The sequence below is a fragment of the Xenopus laevis genome, chromosome 1L (genome assembly GCF_017654675.1).
Source record: "Xenopus laevis strain J_2021 chromosome 1L, Xenopus_laevis_v10.1, whole genome shotgun sequence".
In the NCBI taxonomy this organism is placed as follows: domain Eukaryota; kingdom Metazoa; phylum Chordata; class Amphibia; order Anura; family Pipidae; genus Xenopus; species Xenopus laevis.
The window spans coordinates 207,245,119-207,263,830 of NC_054371.1; the positions used below are offsets into that span (position 1 = coordinate 207,245,119).

The 18,712-nt window shown below is 41.0% G+C and overlaps 1 protein-coding gene across 2 annotated transcripts in view; it reads left to right on the plus strand.

Moving 5' to 3' along the window:
* The window catches only part of LOC108718232 (cAMP-specific 3',5'-cyclic phosphodiesterase 4D), a 143,179-nt gene that overhangs the window by 26,216 nt on the left and 98,251 nt on the right, over nucleotides 1-18,712 (plus strand). For both annotated transcript variants that reach the window (XM_018265923.2, XM_041569245.1), the window contains exons 4-5: nucleotides 937-1,010; nucleotides 2,480-2,529. In XM_018265923.2, coding sequence (XP_018121412.1) covers nucleotides 937-1,010; nucleotides 2,480-2,529 — 124 coding nt within the window. The remainder of the gene's footprint in view (nucleotides 1-936; nucleotides 1,011-2,479; nucleotides 2,530-18,712) is intronic.

The window sequence follows — 18,712 nt, forward strand, 5'->3', positions numbered from 1 at the left end:
AGTACCTCTTACACGAAGGGTTAATAACCCTCAGACTATTGAGCAATATATTCTATATTTTCTGTGTATTTCCTTGCCAAGCTGTTAGAAATAGAATGCAATTGAATTAAATATATAGACTCCTGGAAGGGAAATTTCCCTATGGCATGTGAAACTGGTGTCTTGGGATTTTAATATGAAGCCCTCCCTCCCTTTGTAGCTTCAGGCTCTTGTCATGCTTTCAAATGTGGCCTCCAGCTATTTAAACTGTTCTGCCCAGAGATTTTCTGGGGTTTCATGTAAATTTGGTTAAACCTGCATGAATAATAAAATGAAACTACTATAAATGTAACATATAAATACAGCCCGAAATAAACAAAGAAAAGAATTGTCTTTATCCCCTTCTATACGGTAGTATTCCCCCTTTGGATAACTGTGGCCCTCACTCAGTTTGGCCCCTAATGTAATTTGAGTTTGGCACCTGCTATAGAAGCAGCTCAATCCCTGCAGTTGTAGTGACATCTAGTGGCCACATGTTGCAGTTGCAGAAAAAAAAGAGCATTCTGAACAGCAATATAACTCTCATTAGTCCTCTGTTCTATCTGAGCTGCCGGGAGTCATATGTCTTTTATTTTATGGGGTCAGTCATTCATTCACACTAGCGATAGTCACCCCAAGAGTCTGACTGTGTTGCAATATTCTCAATGGTGGCTGCCCCTTACAGTACAGGTATTTAGTGATGGGCGAATTTCTCCCGTTTCGCTTCGCTGAAACCATGAAAATTTTGCAAAACTTGAAAATTAAAAATTTTTCGCAAATGTAATCGCCAGCGGCGAAATGTGGAAATTCAATGCAAATTCACGCCAATCGAATTTATTCGCCTATCACTACAGGTATTTATATTATGGAATCCATTTATAACAGTCATATTAATCTTATTCATCTTTCTCATCTCAGGTACTGGCCAGTCTGCGCACTGTAAGGAATAATTTTGCTGCACTAACCAATTTGCAAGATCGGGCACCCAGCAAGTGAGTACAGTGAAGGGCTACAAAATATGTGTCTCTATAGAAATAAAACCCAAACATAATGAGGCTTTGTTGCAGCCCAGTTGCTGCTGTTGTGTTTTTTTAGGAGAGGGCCTGAATAGAAGGCCTGAGGAGTAATAAAATGTAGCAATAACATTACATTTGTAGCCTTACAGAGCATTTGTTTTTTAGATGGGGTCAGTGACCCGCATTTGAAAGCTAAAAAAAAAAAAAAGTCAAAAACAGAATGCAAATAATTAAAAAAAGAAAACCTGTAGACCAATTGAAAAGTTGCTTAGAATTAGCCACTCTATAACATAACAAATCACAAAAGTTACTCTCCCCATCTCTCTTCATTCTGTCTTCATGCAGGTGTCGGGAGTCTGATTTTGATTGACAGTTAAGTCCAAAACAGCCTTTGGGGGGGGGGGGTCCATTTGCCTAGAAGCTCACTCTTTAAAACCACAAGAAGTCTAGTCTCTCTACATGTAGGATTTGTGCTGAAGTCAGTTATTTTATTAGATTTTTCTTGTGTTAGGATCCGTTATTTGCTTGAGCTCTAATACATCTGCTAGGAAAGGGACCCCCCCCCCCCTAAAGATATATTGGATCTGTCAATGAAGATCTCACACCCAACTCCTGTATGAAGGCAGAATGAGGAGAAACAGATACTGAGAGGGGAAGAATGAAGACAAATATTATTATTTTAGACATGGTACAGAATTTTTAATTGATTATATTTAGAAAAGTTGTTATTTCCGCATAATGAAAGCCATATATTATTTTTATTTTTGTGATAGTTCCCCTTTAAATACAGAGCATGCTAGGCTTTATAGGAATAGGATTCTAAGCTAAAGGAGAGCCGACTACTGCAACTTTGCATCAATGGGTATATGTAGTCAGAACCTGTGGTATAGAGAACCGACAGCCAATGCTTTCACCAGCAATTACATTTACAGATAAAATAATGTAAATGTCATGTCTTGTGGACAATCTCTTTAAGTCAAATTTTATTTTTTACCTGAGTAACAGGAATTTGTGTCCCTATAGCTGGTGGGAATGTGCCAAGCTACAGTACGTACAGTAGGTCACACAATGTGCAGCTCTAAGCCCTGTTGTAATTTACAATTTTTTCCCCTCAGGTTTTCAAGATATTAGCAGCTTTTACACAATGAATGTGAAACAACAGCTCCACCTGCTGGTCATTATGGCCTGACAAAGAAAATGACGTTTTTTTTTCCCTTTTCTGTGTCCAGTTGGCCAATTCGGACAGTAAGTGGCGCTGTTGTTCTAAATTCATTGTATTAGCAGTTTTAAAAATGTCAACTATCTTGAAAACTAAAAAAAAAAAAAAACCTGAATTGCAAATTCCAGCCAAATCCATACAGAAATTGTCCAAGTGAATCTGATGGTTGGGTATCTTCTAAAACCTTTTCCTTCTCTTCTCTCTTTTTTTTTTTTTTCTTTTAAAGACGATCCACAATGTGTAACCAACCATCCATCAACAAAGTAACTATACCAGGTAAGACCCCAGATTTCAAATGTGTTGCTGCTCTGCAGTTTGGGTTATAAACTGTGCTGATCTGCAGTGTTTGGTATGAAATGCACTGCTGCTGGTGGTATGAATCGCATTGTTCCTTTTCAGCTGGGTGCATGAAATGCGCTGGTAATCTTTAGTGTTTGGTATTAAATGCTTCGCTGGTCTTCATTTGGTAGTATGTATTGCGCTGCTGTTCTTCAGTTGGTATGAAATCTGTTGCTGCTCTACAGTTGGGGGTATAAAGTGTGCTGCTGATCTGCAGTGCAGGTATGAAATGTGCTGCATTTGGTGGTATGAAATGCGCTGCATTTGGTGGTTTTAAATGCGCTGCACTTGGTGGTATTAAATGCGTTGCATTCGGTGGTGTGAAAAATGTTGCATTTGGTGGTGGGAAATGTGCTGCTGCTCTAAAGTTTTTTTGCGTTGCTCTTATGCATTGGGTTCTAGACTGATACATGGCTTTTCTTTAAGGGTCAGGAAAAGTTAAAGATGCTAGACTTTTTCATATATTTTCTTATAAATGGACAGTAGAGCATGCTGTGATATATGAGTGCAAAGAACTTTACCTTTCTGCCTGTTTCTACTTTGATAGATGAGCAAAAGTGCCCATATTGTTCAATAAACCTCATCTTGTGGTTAATACAAATATTGCATTGTTGCAACTGATTATTTAAAGGGGTGGTTTGCTTTTGAGTTCACTTTTAGTATTCTGTACAGCATGCTATTCTGAGACAATTTGCAATTGGTTTTCATTTTTTTGTGGTTTTTGAGTTACTTAGCTTTTTAATCAGTAGCTCTCCAGTTTGCAATTTCAGCAATCTGGTTGCTATGGTCCAATTACCCTAGCAACCATGTATATATTTGAATAAGAGACTGGAATATGAATAGGAGAGGACTAAATAGAAAGAGAAGCAATAACAATACATTTGTAGCCTTACAGAGCAATTGTTTTTAGATGGGGTCAGTGACCCCTTTTGAAGCATGGAAATAGTCAGAAGTAAAAGACAAATAATAAAAGAACTACAAACCAATTTGAAGAGTTTCTTAGATTTGACTATTCTATAACATAATAAAAATTGGCATAAAGGTGAATCACCTTTTTAAAGCTGTATAATAATTTCTGTGCTCAGAGGAGCAATTCAACTCCCATGGGTCCTGGATACAATATTTGCAACCAGGCCTCCCCTTTGCAACACACAACCCTGGCAAACACACACCAACTGTCACCCCATTGGCAATATCTCACACTGCCTCTGCTGCTCCTCATACTGGACTCTGTGGTTTGTGGGTAAAGGAGTTGTGGCCTGGGCAGAATCATAGGGCATTGTTTAGATATCACAGCATGGATCACAGCACTTTAGAATAACATTAAACAAACATGAGGCTCACACAGTGTCGGACTGGGATGCCAGGGGCCCGCCAGAAAATCTTAAGGTGGCCATAGATGCAAAGATCCACTCGTTTGGCGATGTTGCCAAACGAGCGGATCTTTCCCCGATATGCCATTAACAGGCATGGCTATATCGGGGGTAATCTGATTGTTCGGCCGTATGGCCAAACGATCAGATTACGATGTGCCATGAGTTCCGGCGGGATCGGTCGGGTCAAAATCAAACCTGACCGATCGTCCAAACGACCAATCTCCGCCGGGCGAAAGATGTCGGCACACGCCACACACGATCAGAAAATCGTACGAATCCTTGATTCGTACGATCAGATCTGCGTGTCTATGGCCACCTTTACGCTGAGGGCCCACTTTCCAAACTTTTATACCTTCTCTCCTCACTCAACCTCTTTATTCTCCTAGTGTATTTTCTCTACATACTAATATGGGCTACCCTCACCACAGATAGTTAATGTCCAGCTAAGGTAGGAGCATGGGTTACATTTGGACTCTCTCTGCGGGATCCAGGCCTTCGCTAAGTGGAAGCTATCCCTTTAAGGTGTAGTGCAACTACAACACCCAGACTACTTCACCTCTGCAACATATTCCGGTAGTGGTCTCTGGATCAACCTCAGGGCAATCATCTCTCCTGATTCCCTCTCCGCTTGGATCCCTATACTACAGGCAATATGGCCTGGGAGAGATACCTCCAGGGGTGCTTTGCCAATGAGGCGAGTTGAGGCTGTTGCCTCAGGCGGCAGCGCCTCACTAGGTACCAGGGGCAGCAAAAATGCTGCTCCTGGTACTTTAAGAGTGAATTTCTGGGGGAGGGGGGGCAGCAGCAACTGCTGCTGCCTCAGGCGGCGGAGGGGCCAGATTCACCTGGATACCTCCAATCTATCACTCCTATGTTGGAGCTCAGAACTGCTCTTATTTAGCTCAACCCTGACTATCTTACACTCCTAGAGTGTACTAGTACTGGGAGCTCACCTGCCACTTTCTATTCACGGGGCTGCCTGGTCCCCGACTTGGACACATGACTTTCTGGGCCTTCTTTACCCAGGCTCCCCTGGGCACATCTAGCTGGATCAGCAGCCAAAGAGGAAGAGGCCACTCCTTACACACACTATAGTGCAGTGTGGCTGGAAGTTGTCATATCACCTCTTGGCCAATAACACTGAGCAAAGGGTGGGGCCTTAAAGCCATAGGGGCAGATTAGCCCCCTATGGGCCCCTACAAATTCTCTATTCTTCCATTATTAAGCCTCTTTCCTCATAAAGAAATAGGGAATGAGCATGAAAAAAGCCAAATGGTTAGACGCAAGAGGCCCACTGACCCCTGGGCCCACTGGGAGTTTGCCTGGTATCCCTGTGGGCCAGTCCGTCATTGGCTCACAAGAGCTCACAATCTAAATGCTTACACAACAGTTGCAATGTGTCAGACAGACACCCTTATATGTTAGGTGAAGATATGGAGAGACATCTTGCTTTATTGCCCTTGGTATACCATCTGAAGCTGGGTGTATATACAATATGTCATATTCATCATGTAATTAGTGTAATGGAATTAGTGGATGTACCAATTAAGATTCACTTCTTGAATGTAAAATATTAGGCCACCCTTTAGAAATCATGCTACTAGTTGGGCCCTGTATTAGTTCCCTACCTAGCAAAGCCCCTGGGTTAGTGGCCCTGTCAACTAATTAGAAGCCCCTTGCTCCCCCAAAAACCTGCCGGCTAAAATATATACAATGCTCTTTTACAATGGTCTAAGTTGCCCTAGTGTAGTAACACATGGCAACCAATCCATTTTATTTATTATTCCTCCTGTAGTGTAGATACACTGATTGGATGCTATGTCTAAAGGTAGCCATAGACTCCAAGATCCGCTCGTTTGGCGACATCGCCAAACGAGCGGATCTTTCCCCGATATGCCACTAAACTGCGTGGCTATATCGGGGGTAATTTGAACGTTCGGCCGTATGGCCGAACGATCGAATTACGATGCGCCAAGTGGCTCCGACGGGTCGTTCGGGTAAAAATCCAACCTTCCCGATCGATATCGTGGCCAGATATCGATCGGGAAGACCCGTCGGAAGCCCCCATACACGGGCAGATAAGCTGTCAAATCGGTCCAAACGACACCTTTATCTGCCCGTGTATGGCCACCTTTACTGCCCAGATACTAATTAACCCTTTCTGAGTACAGGAGCCCTATAGACCCAAATAAATTTGATAAGAAAGCCATCCCACTGAAAAAATATCAACAATATTATATAGTGGGGGGGGTGTGGCACAGACACAAGTAAAGGGAACAGTGTGTACAAAAATGTAAATATTTATGTGCTTTTAATGGGGACAGAACATTGGATAGCACTGTATGTACCATGTCCAGTTGCTTATTTCACTTTCCTGGCTTGATATTACATAAGGAGCTGCTGTGACTCAGGAGAGCTCTGTTGTTCCATGATGAGAGTGGCCAGAGGCTGGATAAGGTCAAGGGGGGATTAAAAGACTAAACAATTGTCCAGCCCTGCTGACGTCCTGTGTCTCCATCTTTCACTGGGGATTTGTCTGATCCTCGGGGATTCCCTATACTCAAAGCCTTTTCAAATGCTTTTAAAGTTATTTGCAAACATAAGTGCAACTGAATGTGATATTGTATAGCCTCTCTGTTTGTGTGTCTTGAAACAAGAGTCCGGTCTCCTTCCGGTCTGCTAATCAGCTGGCCTCTGCTACATTGTTCCAGGAGTCAGAACCAGCAGTGCCTGACAGAAATTGATACAGTGTTGCAGAAGTCAGAACCAAGAGTGCAATGACACAAACTTTTGAACATTCTTGATTAATGTACAGTCATGTGAAAATGTTTGGAAATCCCTCTTAATTCTTTGGAGTTTTGTTTATAATTGGCTGAGCTTTCAAAGTAGCAACTTTAATCTATATAACATGCCTTATGGAAACAGTAGTATTTCAGCAGTGACATAAAGTTTATTGGATTAACAGAAAATATGCATCATAACAAAATTAGACAGGTGCATAAATTTGGGCACCCCAACAGAGATATTACATCAATACTTAGTTGAGCTCCTTTTGCAAATGTAACAGCCTCTAGACGCCTCCTATAGCCTTTGATGAGTGTCTGGATTCTGTATGGCAGTATTTTTGACCATCCGTCCAATCTCTCCAGTTCAGTTAAATTTGATGGCTGACCAGCATGGACATTCTGCTTCAAATTATCCCATAGATTTTCCATGATATTCAAGTCGGGGGACTGTGACGGCCATTCCTGAATATTGTACTTCTCCCTCTGCATAAATGCCTTTGTAGATTTCCAAGTGTGTTTAGGGTCATTGTCTTGTTGGAATATCCAACCCCTGTGTAACCTCAACTTTGTGACTGATGCTTGAACATTATCCTGAAGAATTTGTTGATATTTGGGTTGAATTTATCAGACCCTCGACTTTAACAAGGGTCCCAGTCCCTGAACTGGTTACACAGCCCGACAGCATGATGGAACCTCCACCAAATTTGACAGTAGGCAGCAGGTGTTTTTCTTGGAATTCGGTGTTCTGCTTCCACCATGCAAAACGTTTTTTGTTATGACCAAATAACTCAATTTTTGTCTCATCAGTCTAAAGCACTTTGTTCCAAAATGACTGTGGCTCGTCTAAATGAGCTTTTGTATACAACAATCGACTCTGTTTGTGACGTGAGTACAATCAAGTAGGAATGTCTAACCACATCCATAGTCTTGGGACTGCAGTTCAACAGTCACTCATGGGATATCGGTTAGAATTTATTACACTGAATAAAAGTATATAATTAGCACTTTCTTAAGCTCACTATATAATATAGTATCTATATAATACATTATGAATGACTGGTTAAAACAGGTGGCTAATAACACCTTGCTTACTTTCCAGCTGCAGATTACAAATATATACATATAAATAGATATATATATCAGTAGACAAGGAAGTCCTTGGATGGTATCAAGTTAGTGGTGTATGGTGCTGTATAATGATTTACTACTACTAATCTACTTTGTAATTTTGTTCTAAATATAGTAACCCAAGGCCAATACATACACTCACAAAGGAAGGATTTATACTTTCTGACTTTCTGCTCATTTGTGGGGCTTTTTTCCTTTTTAATTTTGCTATAGGCAGAGGCGCTGCACCAAGGAGGCGATTTGAGAAACTCACCTCAGGAGGTAGCACCCCACTGGTTACCTGGGGTGGCAAAAATGCTGCTCCTGGTAACTTCTGGTTCTCAATTGCACTTCTCTGTGCTAATGTTATAGACCCCCCCTGAACCCTTACCAAAAAGGTGAGCATTGGCAGCAGCAGCAACTTCAGATGCAAAGGGTCCAGGATTGTCCCTGGCTATAGGTATAGATATAGGTCATTGTTGGATTCATTCAATAACAGTGAGTATAGCACTAGGTGCACACATTTGCACCCAACAGACTATACGTTATACACAAGGCCGGGTTTTTGTGAGACCACAAAGGCCCGGGCAGCAAGATTTTAGGAGAGGCATGCCACCCAGCCGCAATCCAAGGAAGACCGGGGACAAGTAATACCCAGTGCTCCGGCCCATGCTCGCGCAGGGATCGGGGTTTGTGCGTGAGCACAGGCTCTAGGACCCAGCAGCCTAGGTGCCCAAGCCCAAAATCCGGGCCTGGTTATACGGTTATTGTGCATACGCCAGTGTTCCCTCATGCACATCATTGCAACTCAGGTGCAAGGTACTATAGGTGCAAGGTGTAGCCCATAGAGATCCAAGATGTAGCCCATAGAGGTGCAAGGTGTAGCCCATAGAGGGGCAAGGTGTAGCCCATAGGGGTGCAAGGTGTAGCCCATAGGGGTGCAAGGTGTAGCCCATAGGGGTGCAAGGTGTAGCCCATAGGGGTGCAAGGTGTAGCCCATAGGGGCGCAAGGTGTAGCCCATAAGGGTGCAAGGTGTAGCCCATAGGGATGCAAGGTGTAGCCCATAGAGGTGCAAGGTGTAGCCCATAGAGATGCAAGGAAGTCCTAAAATTTAACACTTGCCATTGACTGGCATTAGACAAACAAGTCAACTCATCCCTATTTTCTAGGTTTAACCCTGATTTAAGGCTCCTCACCCTGATCACACACCGGTCCTTCACCCACTGTCTGTTATTTGCACCCAAGATCTAACTTACTCCCTCCTCTGACATGCACAGAATCAATAGATTTCTCACTTTTGTTGCAGCTCTGAAATAACACAGCATTGAGGGGAACTGGTTGCCACTGAGGGGAGCAATGCATTTTTAAGGGTGGTGTCAGGCAAAATAACAATATTTCACTGTCTACTGAGATAGGTATCAGAGTGAATTCTAAGGGTGCCAAAATATATACCATTTCATTAGCCGCATGCTTTTGGGAAACTCGGTGGGCGCGACATTGGCGCAATTTTTTACACATCATAGTGGTTCTTCCTATCCATCAGTGGGTCAGTATTGCTGCAATGGGGCTTTAGGTAATAATTCAACTAAGGTGTTATTTGCAGTTGTACGGAACAGTAAAAGGGCATGTAGGCCAAGACTATATTCTTCGCAGGTAACTGAATGGGAGTTCTATTTTGACAAGGTCCCAAGATTTGCTTGATGTGCCCCAGCGAGCAGTGTTTGTACAGTGTGGCTGCACTTAAACAACTACTTTTGCTGGAAATAAGGATGTTATGTTCATATTATTTAATGGTTGGGCAAACTTTGGCTCAACTGATTGCTAAAATACAACTTTCTTTCAATTGAACAATCCCCTAAATTAAAGAGGTTGTTCGCCTTTAAAATCATCGTTTAGTATGATGTAGACAGTGAGACAATCCGCAGTTGGTTTTCATTTTAAATTGCTTGTGGTTTTTGAGTTATTTAGCTTTTTATACAGCAGCTCTCCATTTTGAAATTTCAGCAGTCCGGTTGCTAGGTTCCAAATTACCTTAGCAACCATACATTGGTTGGAATATGAATAGGAGAGACCTGAACAAAAATATACATAAAAAAAAAATGTGTAGCCTTATGGAGAATTCATTTTTTTTAGATTGGGACAGTGACCCCCATTTGAAAGTTGGAAAAAAATAAGAGGAAGAAGGCATATAATTAAAAAAATGAAGCCCAATTAAAAAGCTGCCATTCTATAACATAGTTAACTTGAAGGTGAACCACCCCTGGAATTAAACTCAGCCTGTGATAGGTTAAATGTTCATGGCAGAACACAGTATGAAATATTAGCACTCCATTAAAAGGGATGGGCATTAGGATTTAACAGGATGATGTAAGATCATAATCTAAAACGCCCTTTTTGTGAGCAGCTTTGGAAATGTAGGAACATATAAAATTATAAAATGCCATCTCCGCATATTCACTGTACCTATGCATGTAGGATTTGGAGCTGCCATATTACTTGCCTTGGTGTGTGTGTGTGTGTGTGTGTGGGTGTATATATATATATATATATATATATATATATATATATATATATATATATATATATATATATATATATATATATATATATATATATATATATATATATACCTGTATGTATGATTCCACTGAAGAGACCCCCCCCCTCATTTACATGTCATCATTGTATCTGAATATGTGACATGATATTACCAATCAAGGACAGATCACACCTACATAACAAATACCCATATAACCTTACCAGTCTTGTACTAAATGTTCCATTATTATAATGGCATCTCTCCGACCTTCCCTGTAATGAGCATTCATCATTATCAGCAGGGGTTACAAGAACAGCCGCAGCACTCGGACAAATTCTCAAGAAGATGTCATTGGCTAAAAATCAAAATCTTTATTAATTGTCCATCAGTTTAAAGGAGAACTAAACCCTAAAAATGAATATGGCTAAAAATGCCATATTTTATATACCAAACTTATTGCACCAGCCTAAAGGTTTAGCTAGCCAATAGCAGCAATGATCCAGAACTTCAAACTTGTCACAGGTTGTCACCATCTTGGAAAGTGTCTGTTACACTCACATGCTCAGTGGGCTCTGAGCAGCTGTTGAGAAGCTAAGCTTAGGAGTCATTGCAAATTATCAAGCAGAAAATTAGGTTGTCCTGTAATATAAGCTGATGCTACAGGGCTGATTATTACATTCTAATGCTAGTTGCACTGGTTTCTGTACTGCCATGTAGTAATTATCTGTATTGATTATTAATCAGCCTTATTTCATGCCATTTATATTCTATGTATACTGTATATTTTGAGTCGGCCCCTAAGCTCAGTAAGTGACAGCAGCACAGAGCATGTGCAGTGAATCAGCAGAAAAGAAGATGGGGAGCTACTTGGGCATCTTTGGAGACACATCTAGGATGTGGTTGCTTTGGGCTGGTACAGAAGCACAAAACATAATATACAACAGTTCTAGCTACTTCTTTTGTTAAGCTTTAGTTCTCCTTTAAATCATTAAATCTATGGTCTTCCCAATCTGGTTAAAAATCAATGAAGCATGTTGGAAAACCACATGGACGTCTCCCTCCCCTCCTGGCACGTCTGCATGAACCCCCCCCATTAAATATGGTTGTTCCCTGTTGACCGAAAGACTAATCAATTGGGTGGACAAACCAAGGCAAGATCTTCCCGTGTATGGGCAGCTTTATTTATAGACACACGTCCCAAATGTTACTGAGACCTTATAGTGTTCAGTGAAACAGATTCCTAAACTAATTATGTCATGGCTTTTACTTTGTACGTGAAGGTGGCACAGTTTCATTGGCAGAGAGTGAATATAGGGTTTTATATTTCTCCCAATGCATTTGTGAAGGATTCTGTATTTGGCCAAATCCAAACTAATATGGGTTTAGCATATTCTAAGGTTAAACACACTTACTTTATAAATAAAGGGGCACACAGTGTGTATTGCATTCCTCTATAGATACACATTGTCCCTGCCCGGAATTAAACACTGACCCTGTATCCACAGTCAGGGTCAGACTGGGCCGACGGGATACCGGGAAAAAACCCCAGCCCCGTGCTCTAGTGGGCCCCATCGACCCAGATCCGCACCCTGGTTTTCTTCCTTCCTGGTTATGGCAATAAGCAGTAGGCGCGCTGACTCGAGTGTGCGTGCTGACGCGCATTCGCGAGTGCGAGCGCGTCATCACGCGCCTGAGGTTGTTGCTGGGCAGAAGGCCCTGAAGCAGCAGCCCCTAGGGTCCAGAGGGGGGCCCCCCAGTCCGACCCTGTCCACAGTAATGGGCACATTTATCAAAGGTCGAATTTCAAGTTCATGTGAATTTTTAAAAACTCCCATGAACTCAAATTCGACCAATCGAAATTTATAAAAAAAAAAACCAAACTCATTTTCAAAACTTGGGTGAATAGGATCGACCCGAAAACTCGAATCAAATTTGATTTGAGTTTTAAAAACTTGGTTCAATATTTTTCTCCGATAAAAAAACTTGAATGTCGGGAAGGCTGCAAACAACTCCAAATTGATCCCAGGACATCTTCCATTGACTAAAACAGCAATTCGGCAGGTTTTAGGTGGTGAATAGTCGAGTTTTAAAGGGCCAGTGTATGATAAATCTTGAAAAACTAATTTGAATTTTTTTAAAAAACTCGATTCGAATTTTAACAATCGACCATAAATAAATCTCAAAAATTCGAAATTCTAATTTTCACTTTGACCCTTCATAAATCTGCCACATTTTTCGGTGAATATGATTTCTGAAACCTTGTAGCAAGGGCTGGGAATGCAGTGAGAATGTGACATCACGGCCCCCTGTGGCTGCTGTGTATGATGGGATATTCTATAAACAGGCAGATCAGGTTTGCTCCCTATCTCCAGGCAACGTTTCGTTTGTGCCATCAGAGCTGGGCAAACAGCTTTCTGAAGTTACTGCTTCCCTCTGCGGAAAATCACCTACAGATCTCACTCCATCATTCCAGAGAAAATAGATGATGACACGTTAGAGGAATAAATTAGAGACAGTTCAGTGGAAAAGGGGGGCTGTTTGTCCTGGGCTCCAATTGTGTAGTTAAACCCATAGGCCAACATTGGGAAACTTTGATTTATGGGGGGGGGGCACAGGCTGGATATTGCTGATGCATATTGTAAAAATGAATACATACTGTATTACTACAGCAATGGGACCTGTAATCCAGGTTCCATACCAGCAGGGTTTTCTGGATAAGATGTATTTCTGTAGTTTGGATCTCCATATCTTATGTTTGTTGAAAAACATTTAAACATTAAATAAACTCAATAGAATTGTTCTGCCTTCAGTAAGGATGAATTATATAATAGTTGGGGTCAAGTACAAGCTACTGATTTATTATTAAAGGTATGCGACCTGTTATCCAGAATGCTTGGGACATGGGGTTTTCTGCATAATGGAGCTTTCTGTAATTTGAATCGTTATACCTTGAGTCTATTAATAAATCATTTAAAAATGAAATAAACCCAATAGGCTGGTTTTGCTTCCAATAAGGATTGATTATATCTTAGTTGGGATCCAAGTACAAGGTACTGTTTTATTATTGCAGAGAAAAGGGAAACATTTTTTAAAAAATTTGGATTGTTCGGATAAAATGGAATCTATGGGAGATGGCATTCTGTTATTCAGAGTTTTTGGATAATGGGTTTCCAGATAACGGATCCTATACTTGTACAGAGAAAAAGGAAATTTTGAATTATTTGATTAAAACGGACTCGAAGGGAGATGGCCTTCCCGTAGTTCATAAATTTCTGGATAACAGATCCCTTACCTGTACAAAATGCATTCTTTTACCATGGTCTTTTCCATTCTAGGGACAGGGGATGCAGGTTATAATGCCTGTGTAGCTGAGCTAAGGCTCCCTGCATACTGGGCCGTTAGAGTCCTGCACCAAAGTGGTTTTAACACATTCAGTATACAAACATGGCAAAATGAATCACCTTTATTGTAGTCTCGGAAATGTTGATTATAGGCTTGGTTTTTGGCTATGATGAAAATTTGAGGCCTTTGCGAAAAATGTTGGTATTAGTGTTGAGTAAGTGTTGGCCTATGTAATGGGGAGATGACCTAAATATGAAAAGGTTACAAGTTTATTGGAAGTAATAAATATCCAGCCCTGGCTCCTATACTAGATGCAAATATTAGTGACTGCTCTTTTTTCTCTCCACTAGGTGTCAGTGTTCTCAATACTGTCTTGAAATTGTCTATACTTAAAGCACAGTAATACAGTAAAGGTCGGTGCAAACCTGCAAGTGCCCAAATATCCCTGTTTATTTTTCACTGTTCTATAGATTTATGACTATCACTATCAATAACCTCCGTGCCATTAACTGACCTTGTTTCACTTATAGATTCCTATTTTTAGCTCCCGCCGTGGACTCTGATCTTGTGTCGGGACCTGGGAAATTCATGTTCCACTTGGACTTTTTATCTCTTAGGGAGTGTGATTGGCAGACACTTGGAGTAGAGTAATTTGCATATACTGATCACAGGTCATAGATATTTATCTGCTTTCTGCAGCTCCATCACGACATGATGGCATAGTACCCAAATAAGGCCATGGACAAAACAGTCGCCCGTAATATGAAAGATTCTAGGCTTATATGGATTGTACCACTGCAGAGTGGAGATAATTTGATTGTAATGAAGGGGAAGAGCTGAGGATTCTGAATGCAGGCAGAACAAACAAAGCCACAGTCCTTCCAAAATCAGAAAATGTCCCCAAATAAAATGTTGTCTAGCAAAAGAAAATATAACTTTCCAGTATACATTTAGATAGTATTTGCCTGTGCCTCGCTATTCTGTACACTGCCGTTTTTGACTATGGAACCAATGTAGCAGAAGCTAGCTAATTAACAGGCTTTATAAAATCATTGATCGCGTGGAATGAATGTACAGTATGTTGGAAAGTTGTTAAGAATTCTTTTTCTTTTAGAAAAAGTGTTATTTTTGGAAATCATGAAGCCTCTTCTTTTAATTTCTTTTGATGCCATTTGGCTATGGTGCCACTTTTCACCGCTGGCAACCAAATAACATATACAGTAAAAATCTGCAACCTTAAAGGGATACTGTCATAGGAAAAACCTTTTTTTTTTCAAAACGCATCAGTTAATAGTGCTGCTCCAGCAGAATTTTGCTCTGAAATCCATTTCTCAAAAGAGCAAACATATTTTTTTATACTTAATTTTGAAATCTGACATAGGGCTAGACATATTGTCAGTTTCCCAGCTGCCTCCAGTCATGTGACTTGTGCTCTGAAAAACTTCAATCACTCTTTACTGCTGTACTGCAAGTTGGAGTGATATCACACCCCTCAATGGGAAGGTAACCAGATAGAAGCTCCCTAACACAAGATAACAGCTGCCTGGTAGATCTAAGAACAGCACTCAATAGTAAAATCCATGTCCCACTGCAACAAATCAGTAACATTGAGTAGGAGAAACAACAGCCTGCCAGAAAGCAGTTCCATCCTGAAGTGCTGTCTCTTTCTGAAAACACATGACCAGGCAAAATGACCTGAAAAGGCTGCCTACACACCAATATTACAACTAAAAAAATACACTTTCTGGTTTAGGAATGAAATTTTATATTGTAGAGTGAATTATTTGCAGTGTAAACAGTGTAATTTAGAAATAAAAACGACATCATAAAAATCACGACAGAATCCCTTTAAGTGCAGTGTGCAAACTGCAATTTAGAACTCAGTGCAACATGATTTTTACCCAGAATGCAGCACGTTCTCCACAATTCCAGTGGGTCGTGTCAGTTGTGCCCAGTTCTTCAAAGCCAGCTTGCAATGCACTTGTGTTTTGACTCAAATTGTGAGACAGTTGTGCTGAAAATTGTGTTGAGATTAGGGATGCACCGAATCCACTATTTTGGATTTGGCCGAACCCCCGAATCCTTTGTGAAAGATTCGGCCGAATACCGAACCGAATCCGAACCCTAATTTGCAGATGCAAAATAGGGATGGGAAGGGGAAAACACCACTAATTTGCATATGCAAATTCGGATTCGGTTCGGCCGGCCTGAAGGATTCGGCCGCAGTGTCGGACTGGGATACCAGGGGCCCACCCAAAAACCTTCGACCAGGGGCCCACCAAGAAAATTTAGACCAGGGGCCCTCTGTCAGTACTATTATTCTTCATCTCCTAGCTCAACCTCTATTTATAGTTTTACATACTATAATCTATTATTCCATCTATTTAGCCTCTTTGTTCTCATGGAAATAGGGAATGGCCTTGAAATAGGCCAAATGTTTAGCAGCACAAGGGCCCACTGACACCTTGGCCCACCGGGAGTTTTCCTGGTATCCCTGTGGGCCAGTCCGACACTGTTCGGCCGAATCCGAATCCTGCTGAAAAAGGCCGAATCCTGGCTGAATCCCGAACCGAATACTGGATTCGGTGCATCCCTAGTTGGGGTGGCATTGTTTCCAGCACGCTGCATCAAAATTGTCCTTGATTCTTTAGGCCCAAGCCTGTAGTGTGTATTGACAGTATCAATAGCTCGGGGTTCCCCTTCGTCAGTAGGCCGAGTTGAGTATGATTCAGAACAGGCGGTGGGATGAATGCACTGGTGCAGAGTGTAACTATAGGGAAGTTCAAGGGAATTTTTTTAGACCGAATGGCGTCAATGCAAGCACCAACTGTGTCTACCTCTTCTTGATCTGTGGCTGTAGTGGTAAATGAGCCCTTAAATCTCTCCGTCACGGGAGTGCTAAGGTGTGAAAGATAAACTATGAAACCTCAGCTCTTATTTTGCAAGCCAAGTGTAATGTCTTTAGGCTCTGCATACCCCTATGTTATGCCTCTGAGTACCCTCTAACCACCTCCCCTTGAGCAGATGCAATTGTAAATGAGAGAAGACTATGGAAAATTGGATGTTCCTCTGCCTGACCCTCAAGTGGCTACAAGCCCTTAAAGGCCCCAGGTGTGTACCTAATGCTTTGTGGCAATTTTACTGGGAACTGGAACTGAGAAATCTAAACGGGTTGTTTTTTCGGTTCAGTTGGTTTCAGATAGTTCACCAGAAATAAAGACTTTTTTTCAATTACTTTTTATTTTCTATTTGTGACTGTTATACTGTATATTGAAGTCTATAGTTTTGTTTTTCACCTTCTTTTCTGAAGCAGCTCAAGCTTGTAAGTGATCTAAAGTGATACATTAGTTGATCCATTTCCTATCCCTTGTCCCTGCTGAGCAAAATCCCTACGTTTCATGAAAGGCAGTTGGTAGAATTGATACAATAGTTGCTCAGATGCTGCTGAGAAATGTATCAACTAATGGAGTAAATTGTAACAGAATCTGCACCTAGATCACTGAACTGCCAGACTGTAACAACCCACTTTAAACTTAGTGGTTTTTTTTTGTGAGAATGGTCAAAAATTAAACATGCAAAACAATTGAAAAAAATATTTATTTCTAATGAGCAATCTGAAACAACTGAACTCAAAAAAGGGTTTGGATGGTCAACGACCCCTTTAAGGGAATGTTCCATCCCTTTAGAAAAGGTGCATAAAGCATTTAGCAGTACAATAGCAGTTCACTACAAGACAGAATCCGTAAGAAAGACAGTAACACCTATATGGAAGTTAGAATAAAACCCATAAACAGAATTATGTAGATATGTACCTTCCAGAAAGCTTTTACTGTCTTTGCTTACAGAATCTCTTGTCAATCTGATTCAGTGCATAGATCTCCTGAACAGTAACTACTGCCTATGATAAAGAGGCTAGTTGTACTGGTTTCTTTGCTGCCATGTAGTAATTGTATGTATTAATTACAGCCTTATATTGTGACATTTAAATTCTAAATGTACTGTATACTGTACGTCAGTCCCGAAGTGACAGCAGCGCAGAGCATGTGCAGTGAATCAGCAGAAAAGAAGATGGGGAGCTACTGGGGCATCTTCAAAAGGAACAGACCTTTATTACTAAAGGGCTGTGGTTGCCTTGGGCTGCTGCACAAGCCCAAAACATAATGTACAACATTTCTAGCTACTTCTTTAGTTAAGCTTAATTTCTCATTTAAAGTGATAGGATCGGTTTTTACTGTAATGTTTCAACTGGTCCTGTGTGGGCGGCAATGTTATCATCTCATGATGTCAGCCAGCTCAAAAGTGCCTGTTTGTTAGGTCACCATGCTAAGTTAGGCCCCTTCTGCTGTGCGTGATTATTAGTGCTTATCCTGGTTGTTCTTCAGTCTGGTATAGATATTTGCATGACCTTTGCCTTGTACACTAGGTGCCCTGACCTTTTGCTTTGACTTGGTTACCCTTGTGTGCCTTCCTATAGGCTTTAACGTAGCCCTGCCTAACTGTTTAACCTACCTGTGCAAATACATACCTGCATTGTCTAACCTGCCAGTACCTGTACTTAAGTGTGTATCCTGCCCTGACTGTATCTTCGTTTTTTCTTCCTCCATGTTCTGTACTCCAACCCTTAAAGAGGTCGTTCACCTTTAAGTTAACTTCTAGTATGTTATAGAATGGCTAATTCTAAGTAACTTTTCAATTGGTCTTCATTTTTTCTTTTTAATTTTTAATTATTTGCCTTCTTCTATTGACTCTATCCAGCTTTTAAATGTGGGGGAGATCTCAAAACAACTGCTCTGTAAGGCTACAAATTATTTACTTTTTCTTACTCATCTTTGTATTCAGGCTCTCTTCTTCAAATCAGTGCATGGTTGCTAGGGAAATTTGGACCCTAGCAACCAGAGTGCAGAAATTGCAAACTAGAGAGCTGCTGAATTAAAACTTAAATAACTCAAAAACCACAAATATTAAAAAA